Below are 10,856 nucleotides of genomic sequence, written 5' to 3'. Positions count from 1 at the left end.
AAAACCCTTTCATCTAGCGAGTTTTTCGTCTTGCGAGGCATTCGTCTTGCGGGGCACCACTGTATCAGGCTTTATTTACTCTTGTCGCTTTTAAAATGGCAAAAGTCAGATTGTTACCTATATTGCAGTAAACCAGACAGGTGTTGCTTTGATTCTTGTCAGCACCCACTCCTCCTAAATATCTGCTCCAGGACCTAGAGAAGACCCAATCCAGGACAGCCCAGCGAGTTGCTAGGTGGTTTGGTCACATGCACCACCCCACCATGTGCAGGCAGAAACTGGACTCTTCCAAGCCAGCCAGCCTTGCCAAGCAAGTCTGGTCTTCCTCCAGCGGCTGGGATCATCATTTTGTACATGCAAACATGACAGTAATTCGAAGAGTGTTTGAACATTGAAGTCAATTTTATTTTGAAGCTAAATATATTAAGGCAACTTAACATACCTATAACATGATCTTTTTATTTTTTTTTATTTTTTGTCAGATTTAACTGGAAACACTCAAAAACTACAACCCTAAAGAGGTTTTCATCACCTGGTTAAAAGACGCTGTCGCTGGCCCAGCTGCAGCCACCTGTTGAAAAGTGCTATCATCTCTCCCCTTATTCCAGTATATAGTCCCCAAACATCTGCCTCACACACATCTCTGTCTCTCTCTCACACATAATCTCTTCAGTGCAAAGTCACCTGCCAATATAGTCTGGTCTCCATAGTAACAATTTGGTATTTTTGCTAAGTTGCTGGTCCCCTCTCCCGTTTGACCGTGAAAAGCACTAACCTTTCCGTGTTTTGCTTTTCAACCGAGCACATACATCGTAAAAAGAAGCTTGAAGAGAGATGCATACTGAAAAACTACCATAGAGCATGTCCACAGTCCAGTAATTTATTATTATTTTTCCAATTTGAGTCATTTTTAAATTGCACAAACAAAAAAATTGAACAGCAATTGGTTTTCTTTTCCCCCCTCCTGCTCTTCTGTTTGAATTCTCTCTCTCTTTTCCCCCCTTCTCTCTTCTGTACACTCAGGAAAAAAATATTGATCTTCAACACCACAATATCCAACATACACGAACCGCAGGGCAGGGTTAGGTCAAGTACACGCACACTTGGATTCATGGTGCTCCCTCCTTGTTCCTCAATGGAAAATAATAAAAAAATGGTCCCCACAAGAAAAGCACAGGGTATACAGTAGCACGACAGAAGGGTCATCATCCGTTTACGTATGGAGTGAACACACAATAGCATTTTCTCTAAGACTAAACTGGAAACCTGCATAGGTTAAAAAGGGGGGAACTCTACTAGGTTTGCCGCTGTTGTTTTTTAAATTCAGGAAAGGTTGTCTGTACTCATGTCTTTTATTTTTAAAGAGCTAAGCAATCCAAGCGGGCTAGGAGATGTTGGTTTAGTGTTCCAACTCCCAAATACAAATCCTTCTCTTGGTTTAAGCTTTTTCTGCCGCCACCCCCCCCCCTCTTCAGAATATACGACGAGACTTTTAAATGCATTTTCCCCCCCTTAGATAAGACGGTACATATTTGTAAAGCTGCTCACATACACTGAACTTTAGATTCGATAGTAGAGTTTAAACGTTTACAGAGTGCAAATTGGAAGAGTCACAAAGAGACCGGGGTTTAATGTCAAGAAGCAAGTCTTGCAAAAAAAAAAGAAAGAAAGAAACCAAAAAGGGGGGGGGAGTCCACTCAAATATTCCCATTTGGAAAGAAAAAAAAAGTCCTTTCTAAGTGACATGGAATGTGGAAAAAAGAAGGATTATGCTTAAATGGGACTGAAAAGGTTTGCGCTGGGGACGGGGAGAGAAACAAAAATACAGTCCTTCATAAAGTAAAGGTTATAAGGGGCACAAAGCTTTTTCCCTGTCGAGCTGAAGTGGGACGGTGGAGTTTCAACAGCAAATCGATGCTAGCTCCAAACAGACTTGCTTTTCTTACATGGTGTATCCGAAACCGGGCTGAGGCTGCCCATAGGGAGGGGCAGTGTAGCCGTAGCCAAAAGGTGCTTGTGGGGGGACTGCGACGCTGGGCCCAGCCGTCAACATCAGCTGGGGCTGGCCTAGGGGGGAAAGGAAGCGGGAAGAGGAAGAACAGTTAGTGAAAGAGTCAGCGCTCCATTCAACCCATGTTGAGAACCCCTACAATTATTTTTTATTTCATTTGTTTAATGAGAACTACCAACTCAAAACAGTTTACAAAAAGCAAGCAAGCAAGCACTGTTCTGAAGCAGCAGCATTCCTGGCTTCTAAATTATATGTCTGTGCAGACTTGCTGAAATAGAAGGCTTTATATACAGTATTGTGTATTATGCCTAGTGAGGGCGTCTTGCCTAATGTAGACAGGCAAGGAGTTCCACAATATAGATGCTGCCAGACTGAAAGGGGGTTTTTCTCTCACAAGTGTGGAAAGTGCTCAAAGTGGCGCTTGCGAAAGGGCTGAGTGGGCACATTTGGGGCAAGGCAGCCCTTCAAGGAAACTGCCATCAATTCCAGCCATCGTGAATTATCAGCATATACAGTGAAACCTTGGCTTTCGGACGTCTCCGTTGCTAAACGCTTCGGTTTTCGAACGGCGGAAACCCAGGAATAAGTGCTTCCATTTTCAAACACACCTCGGAAGTTGGAACGGCTTCCGCTGTTTGTATCTGTTGTTTTTCACAATTTTCTCTAATGAATTGGCAGACCACCCTTTGCGCCTCGGTTTTTGAATGTTTTGGAAGTCGAACCATCTTCTGGAATGGATTGCATTCAAAAACCGAGGTACCACTGTACCAGTATTTAGCTGCTGATGTATCACAATGTTGAAAACCAACTATCGCCCAGCCCTAGCACCTTCAGAGAGGGGATGCGTCTCCTGAAAATTGCCCCTCTTTCCTGCAAGCTTGTAAGACTGCTTCATTAATAGCAAAGTTTTAAATTTAAATCTGCTCAGTACCCTACAAATAAGTTTATTTGATTAGAATAAACTCAACATGGCAGCTCTAGGTATCTTCCAGAAGCGCAATGTACCAGGGCAGGGAACCTCAGGGGCCAAAAGAATATGGTCTCTGGCTGCCAGCTGCCGAACTTCCTTAAGTCCCGTTTTAGAACTAGCTGCTACAAAGTGTGCCCATTTCCTCCACCCAACTGCACATTAAGCCGCAGGTCGTTACCATAAACAATGGGCTGTGTTTCCGTTGCCTGCTCTTCCTCTTTCCTCAGAGACTCTGAGGCGTCCAGCTTGTCCACCTAGGAAGACAGAAGAACCCCAAAGAAATCAGGCAAGGCTGCGCTGCAGAACCTCAACTCCCGTTTTGTTTTCTGGCAGAGAAGTGGAAAAGCCTTCAAGGGGCGTGGAACGCAGTCAGAGGAACGAGGTCGCTCCCAAAATGAGGTTTCGGGGGCTGGTGGGCGTGGAGTTAACGCTGGGACTCTTACAAAGACCGCCTCAACTACATTGGACAGCCGTTTGGAGAAAAGACGTCAAGGAGGTTCTGCCGATAAACCTTCAGAACGGAGGGGAAAGCCTGACACCTACCGCCAAGTGGTTTTCCCAGTTATTCATTCCCCAAGCCTAGCCTGGACCTGTCAGGCTCATTGTCTCTAGAGGCTGCACTTGGGGGATCAAATGACCACATCCAGCAATAGGTTTCTAGGCAATTTGTCACACTGCCATCCAACCGATTTGCCACATCCCCAGCTTGCAACGTGACCTGCAATACCTGTCTATTGAGCCTCTACAGGCCCCACCTGGACTCTTACTACTGTGGCACAGGTTTGGGTGACATGAGAAGCACAGGCGCATCTCTTTAAAAACAACAGGGTTGCAGCCATTTGTTAAAAAGCAAGACTGGAGGACGTCTGTCTGCCATCCAAGCTTCTTGCTTCTCCATAGCATATGGCTGCCTTTGACAACCTGGTGCTCCTTGGGTTCTAAGGGACTACAACTCCTACCAGCCCCGGCCGGCAGGATGCGAGTTGGGAGTTCAAAACACCTGGTGCGCACTCAGGTTGGCAGAGGCTGATCATATACAGGAGAAAACAACCTTTACACTCTTCAGAAGTGGGGCAGGAGACACAGCAGAGCACTGGAACTGTGCCAGGTTGGAGGAAGGTTCAGCGCCCTCCCACCTCACCCCAACCTGAATGAGGTGCCCAGGATGGAGACATTTTTTGTTCAGCATCCAAAGGATCACAGCAGAACCTCCCACTAATCGGTGTGTTATAGGTGGATCGCAGAAGCATGATAACGGGTGAGTCCTAACTCCAGTGCCACAAATTACAAGACTACCTTCTATGATCTGGAAGTTACTCTTGGACCTGAGGAAGATGCCTTCCATCAGGTCAAACTGAATGTCCATCTGAGCACACATTGCCTCCTCTGACTGGCAGATGCTTTCGAAGGCCTTAGCCGGAGAGATCTTATCCTCACCTGTCACTACCTGATCCTTTCTGGTTTCCCCTTTTTAACGGGGAATGCTGGGAACAGGTTCTACATGCCAAGCAAGTGATTTGCTACTGAGCTGCAGCCCTCTCCTTACTGTTTAGTAAGACTGCTAAGAACTTAGGCCCTACTGGGTCAAGTTAATGGCCCACCTAGTCCAGAATCTTGTTCTCACTGCGGCCGACCAGATGCCAGTGGGAAAGCCGCAAGCAGGATTCAAGCAAGAGAGCCCTCTACCATCCTGCGGTTCCCAGCAAGTGATATTCAGAAGTGTGGCTACCTACAGCCGTGGAGGCAGAGCAGAGCCCCTATCACTAGGCTGGAATCCATCTCTAGAGTAATAGGGCCAGGTATGCAGTTTCCCCCACACCCCCTGGTTGGCTTCCCGACGAAACACAAGGGAGATTAGGAGAACACACAAGGGGGCGGGGGGAACAAATGTGGAGGGGGGGGGAGAGAGGCAAACGAGAGCATCCAGTCAACCTTTCTCAAGCTTCATAGCCTGCTCTCTGGGCGGATCGTGTTACCCCTACAAAAGACAACACTGCTCCTGCTGGGAAGCCTGCGGCGATGAGGAAGAACCAGAATAAGCTTGGGCTTGTGTGAGGTTACCGAAGCAAAGATCCAGACAGAGAAATGCAAGCTAAGCAGAAGAGGCAGAGTCTCCGCAAGGCCCAGGTCAGTTTCCGGACCAGACCGTTAAAAAAAACACACACCAAAAAAAACCCTGTCCATTAAAAATAAACTTTAAACTCTACTCAGGTGGCTCTTACTAAACACAAGGGTTTAGAATATACTCTGCAAGCTTGTTAAAAAAAAAAAAAGAGGGAAGGGGAGAGAAGCTGCTCTTTACATGAAAACCAAACTACTGGACACTCCCTGCTGATAGATTTCGTTAAGTGCACAGAACTGCATTTTTTTTAAAAGAAAGGCTTTTCCACGGAGACTGCGATAAAGCTGCAGAGGGGGGAGAAAGAGTAAAAAAGAAAAAAAGAAATCACATGCGGTCAATGTTTTATATATATATATTTATCTATATATTTTTGGTGCCATGTGTGTGATCATGGAAAAAAGGCAAAAGAACTGAAGCAGGGGAGTGAGGTTGGAAAGATGGCGGCCAGACAAGGCTCCCTTTCCCACCCCCACCTCCCCAAAAAAGTTCACGGCACGCAGCACCCCGCCCCCGCCCCTCCCCATCACCCACAGCAATGCGCTTTGCAGCTTCAGGGGAAAGTGAGATGTAACATCACAATGACTGTTGAACATGCTCAGTTCAAGAAAGCAAAACACTGCAGTTCATTAACCTTTTTTCACACCACACTTTTCTTTTGGGTTTTTTTTTCCAACCGACTCGACTTGCTAGCTGCTGAAGGACTTTTAGGGATAGCGTTTTAAGACACAGATCTGAAACAGGTTCCAGAAGCTGCCGCAGGGGGGTGCTCAAAAAAGGAAGAAGAGGCAGCTTTAAATCAACGTCTGATTCGCAGACTTTTTGGAAGATGGCTTTTTAGCATCCTCTAGAACCCACCAGCCAAACGGAAAGGGGTTTAACTTATGGGAAAGGAAGTTCTTTGAGCATCAATTCAGGTTTAAAGGAAATGCTGAGAACGTCTGGGAGGGTTTTTTTTTGTAAAGGTGAGAAGGGTTTAAAACCAAGAGGGCTTTGGCTCAGGGAACGAGCTTTGGGCTGGAAGAAGAGTCGGCTGGAAGTGGGAAAACTGGACGCTGAGTTGGAGGTGAGAAAAAAACACACCAGTCTTTAAGCAGCTAGCTGGAGCATTCTTTGGTTTTGCCTACTTTCAGCGAGACACATTAGTAAGACTCGAGGATCAGATGTTGGATCACAGTCCTTTCCAAGGAGGCAAAAAAGATATTGCATTAAATGAGGGAGAGGAACCCAGATTGCCAGCCTGATACTCTCTGGGGGTGGGGGGAGAGGGTGGCGCCACTAAAATGATTTGCAGCCACCTGCAGGGCAATTTATTTTGAAATGTTTCTTGGGGAGCAGGTTCCCAGGGCCTCGTGGTCTCTCTTCAAACTGTGATCCAACTGATTGCATCCAACCTTCCTGGGGGAGTCTATTAGCCAATTAGTGTCTACTGGTTGGTCCTACAGCTAATGACTATGGTTTTAATTTGCAGAGGCTTTAGTGAGATTTCTGTTCAAGGGGCTGGCGGGCAGAAAGCAGTAGCAGCAGTGTAGTAAAGGTAGGAAGGGGGGGAAGAGGGGGGAAAACTCATGCAGATATATATCCTTAGACTTAGGCCTCCAGACTTAAAGATGGAAAAGAATCAACTTTCACCTTTTCCTTTATTGTATCAACCTGCAAAGGAATTCAGAAGGTGCAGCTTAGAGGAAAAAAACTCACTCCATAATAGAGCATTTCTTTTTCTTTTAAAGGTAGATTAAGCAAAGAGCAAAGAAGGGTGGGGTGGGGGAGTTAAAACCTTAAAAAACCCAAAAACATATTGGAAGTTATCTGCTGCTGAAAGCCAAGTTGGGCTTCCGATTCCAAGGCCAGGCCAGGAATTATACACAATGTACAGAGTGCAAATGAGTGCAGGATGTTGCTATGCTAAGATCACTGCCCCCAGGTTAAAGGAACAAGGTTACTGCTGCCGCCACCGAAATTATTTCTTCCTTAACTCCTGCATGCTGGGTTCAAGTCCTTTTTTTGACCTGTGACCCTGTGTTTCTGAAAGGAACAGAGCCTTGTGGGCTAGGGCTGGGATCCAGTCTAAATAGTTCACATCCTAGCATACACAGAACCACCTAAGCTCAGCCTTGGTCACCCAGTTTTCTCACACTTTCAGGAGCAGCAGGAGTACGCTTCTAGGAGTTTTAACTGTTTTCGGAAGGTTATTCTAAACCGTTTTTAAAAAGGTTTATTGTTTTAGCATTGATACATTTGCCGCCCTGGACTCCTTTGGAGGAAAGTGTGGGATATAAATTCAATAACTAAAATAAAATACTCCCATTTAAACGATTATACGGCTACTGAGCAACTTTCATTGTTTTTAATCGAGAGCTATTTGCGGTGAGCACCACAAGCTTCTGGATAAATCTTTTGTACAGAGCGATCAACTCATGAATCATAGAATCATAGAGTTGGAATAGACCACAAGGGGGTTGGACTCGATGGCCCTTGTGGTCTATTCCGATTCTATGATTCTATATGCACCTTTCCATAAACACAGGAGTGCTGCTTGTGAGTTGGGGGATGGAGAGAGAATTCAGACTGCCTAGAACTAGGAAGGGCAACTGCTGGGGTCATTGAGGCACCATTCTTTCAGCGAAAGGATTGCTGAGCGTTGCTGAGATCACCCAAAACATTTTGGAACTCTTGAAACACTCAAATTTTAAGCTGGTGCTGCAACAAGCAAGTGGAAAGCCAGCCTCTCAAGCGATAACTCTTTGAAAGCATCACTTGGGCTCAGTCAAGAAGACCAGAAACCCATTTTCATAGCTTGACCAACAAGGGAGGTGGTCAATATGGCAAAGAGCAAATCACCTAGCGGGGACTGCAGCACTCGTTGCTGGACAGATTGTTCCTGAGTGGGCAAAGTTTCCGACCACCCCTGAAGAAGATCCACAGTGGATGATAGAAACAGACCCTTTCTGGCTTGGTACATACTTCTGCACCGGGATGTCAGCTCACGTAAGGAGGAATTGCAAAGATCTGGTTGCATCACAGTAATTGCAAATGCCAGCATATGCGGGAAACACGACGTTCAATCCTTCGTGGATTTAAGTCTTACGGATGAACCACTCTTCATTACCCCCAAAAGTGGCTTCCAACCTGCAGGAATTGGTCTTGCTAGATTGCTAGATTGATCAGGGGGCTCCAATTCCAGGCCCATCCTCCAAGCTCAGCAATGGTAGAAGTTGTGGCTGATTACACAGTATCACCTGCTCTGGTCATGGACCTGATCTGGGGCTGCTTCCTGGGAGGAACTGCTCTTTATCAAGACAGCCAGAACCTATTTAACTATGTTATAAAAACGGTGACTTGAAAAACTTGTGCTCAAGCTTGCTTTCCCCTCTTCCCTCCCATTCCCTTTTCCTCTTGTGCCATGTCTTACTGATCAGGGGGAAAAGTCTCAAGAAGAACAAGTGCCAACGAGGACAGAGACTGACGCTCCAAGAAGCACAACGCAGGGGTTAGTCGCACACATAACACACAACTGATTGTGTTCATGGGGAAACAGCACGGCAAGCAACCAGCAGGGAGGCCTCTGATTTATTGGGGTGGGTGGGCTCCGAGGCCCTCCTTACCTTGCTCAAATACTCCTTCATGACCTGGATGAAGTAAGGCATGGCAAAATCCATGATATTGTGCCTCCAGGCCGTCTCCAGGACAACATCTGGCCGAAGGAGGTCATAGCAGGTGAAGAGGCAGGCCCCGAAACACTCCCTCTTGCCCTCCTGCAGGAACCACTGCAACAACTCTTCCGCCAGCTCAGTGTCTTTGGACTCCGAAGCGTACTGCATGGCGTCCTGGGAGGGGAAGCAGGCGAAAAAAAATCAGAAAATGTGCCAAAAAAGAGGAAAAGAGAAGAATGTGTCAAGCAATGATTTGTAACTGCCCTACTGCTCAAGAGCGGCCTAGCCGGTGCCCACCTACATGTTTGGGGCTACAAATCCCATCAGCCCCAGCAATGTTTGGGACTACAAATCCCAACAGCTGTGTTGGGAGCTATAATCCAAAATATCAGAGTGGGGGGAAGGCTGCCCTCTCCACTGTGTGTTTTCCATCTGCAGTAGCTGCTACTAGGGCAACGTTTTCAAAAGGAATTATGTTACTAGGGATCTTCAGAATGTTCTTCACACGTTTATGAAAAACGCCTTTTTAAATGTTAGGACAGGAAGCGACTTTTTTTTCCTCCCCCAAAGTAGAATGCTATGATTTCCCAGAGAGGTTCAGCAGCCTAAGTTTGTTTCATGTCACATGCAGTTTTAGACGGCTATCAGCTTTATGTATTCCAAACTTGAGCTACTTTTACATGAATATGCGACTGATGAGCTGTTTGATGATGCCCCCTTTCTTCGTGTATTGCAGTTGTGGAATCTATCATATCTTTATTCTATTGTGTCTGATTTAGATGTTTAGTGACGTGAAGCTTCTCTGGAGCCTATTGGTGAAGGGTAGGGTACAAAGCGCTTGAACAGATGTATTTCACATGGATGTGTCGTCTGCTTCTTTAAGAACACTTGTTTTCCAACAGCTGGGTGAGCAGATCCAGTTACGTGAATCTGAATAATCCATACAATCTCGAAGGCAAGAAGCAAGAAGAGGAGGACAAACTCCATGTCATGGAGGGTTGCAAGCACAGATCGAAGGGCCTCGGAAACTCTTCTGCAAGCAAAACTGCTTTGCCCTCATCGCTGCCTCCTGGGTACCATGCTGGGCACCCTCCCGATACAGGCAGGCAGCGCTCACCCCACCAGCCCTGTCACCTTGTATAGCCTGTCTTTCTTGCACAGCTCCACACTCTGCTTCCAGCGGTTGTTGCCTTTGAAGAGATACGCAGCGATTCTCCTGAACTCAATCAGCTCGTGCTTCTCCAGGCGCTGAGCAAGGGAGATGTTGTCAAAGTTGTCATAGGCATCTATCGAGGTCCTGAGAGCCTGGACGGGAGGGAGAAGGTTTTAAAATGGCGCTTTCGGGCCAATGAAGGCAGGGTATAGGTATAAATATAATAAAATAATATCTCAGAGAAACAGAGGGTGTGGTTTCCAAGCAAAGATGGTATGGAAGTTTCTGATGCACAGAGACAGAATTGAAGAGGAGTTTTAGCATCCTGAGAACATGTGACACCCTGAAACCGTTCCTACCTGATAGTCTTCTTCTATAATGAAGAGGTTGTTCAGAGATTCGTTCACCGATTTGTTATTGTGGTTCTGAACGGAGCGCAAGTAGGGCTTCACCAGTGGAAGCTGTTTAACCTGTGAACAGGGATAGGAGGTTACTGCACGACCCAACCAAGCAGCCAGGGGCTATTTAATCATTTTTTTAACTGCCTTAAAGTTGGGGGGGGGGATCCTGGCCAATACACAAGTGGCTGTGCTCTGATCTGTGGCAAGGCCACTTCCAAATTAAGGAGGGGATGCAGATGGAAGTTTCCTCCAGAGAGGGATGACCCTACCTTGCTGAAGAAGTTGACCGCACGCGTGTGGTCCAGTCGGGGAGACAGAACCATCAGCAAGTCATTGAGCAGCAGAGGTTTGAACTCCAAGTAAAACTGGATCGCTTTGTAATACAGCTCCACGTTGGCCACCTGAGGGAAACAAAGGCGGGTTAACTGGCTCCCAAACATTTGCAAGGGTGGCAGGGAAAGCTTAAGGTCACAAAGGCGCAATTCTGGCTATCCCCGGCACAACCCCTCCTTCGTTCTGGCACAGTTCCCAACAGAAAGCCACTTGCTC

General features: G+C 46.6%; 1 protein-coding gene across 2 annotated transcripts in view; it reads right to left on the bottom strand.

Moving 5' to 3' along the window:
* Positions 1-1,510: 1,510 nt before the first annotated feature.
* CLTC (clathrin heavy chain) overlaps positions 1,511-10,856 on the bottom strand; it is a 72,485-nt gene continuing 63,139 nt past the window's right edge. The window contains exons 27-33 of one of the 2 annotated variants that reach the window (XM_082201651.1): positions 10,577-10,708; positions 10,266-10,376; positions 9,888-10,058; positions 8,706-8,927; positions 6,733-6,753; positions 3,160-3,235; positions 1,511-2,067 (exon numbers count right to left, since the gene is read on the bottom strand). In XM_082201651.1, the coding sequence (XP_082057777.1) occupies positions 1,943-2,067; positions 3,160-3,235; positions 6,733-6,753; positions 8,706-8,927; positions 9,888-10,058; positions 10,266-10,376; positions 10,577-10,708 (858 nt within the window). In that variant the 3' untranslated portion in view covers positions 1,511-1,942. The remainder of the gene's footprint in view (positions 2,068-3,159; positions 3,236-6,732; positions 6,754-8,705; positions 8,928-9,887; positions 10,059-10,265; positions 10,377-10,576; positions 10,709-10,856) is intronic. The other variant, XM_082201652.1, reaches the window with a different exon arrangement.

Source organism: Podarcis vaucheri, assembly GCF_965113315.1.
Source record: "Podarcis vaucheri genome assembly, chromosome: 15".
Taxonomy (NCBI): Eukaryota; Metazoa; Chordata; class Lepidosauria; order Squamata; family Lacertidae; genus Podarcis; species Podarcis vaucheri.
The sequence above is the reverse complement of the archived record's forward strand: the minus strand, read 5'-3'. Positions and strand labels throughout refer to the sequence as shown.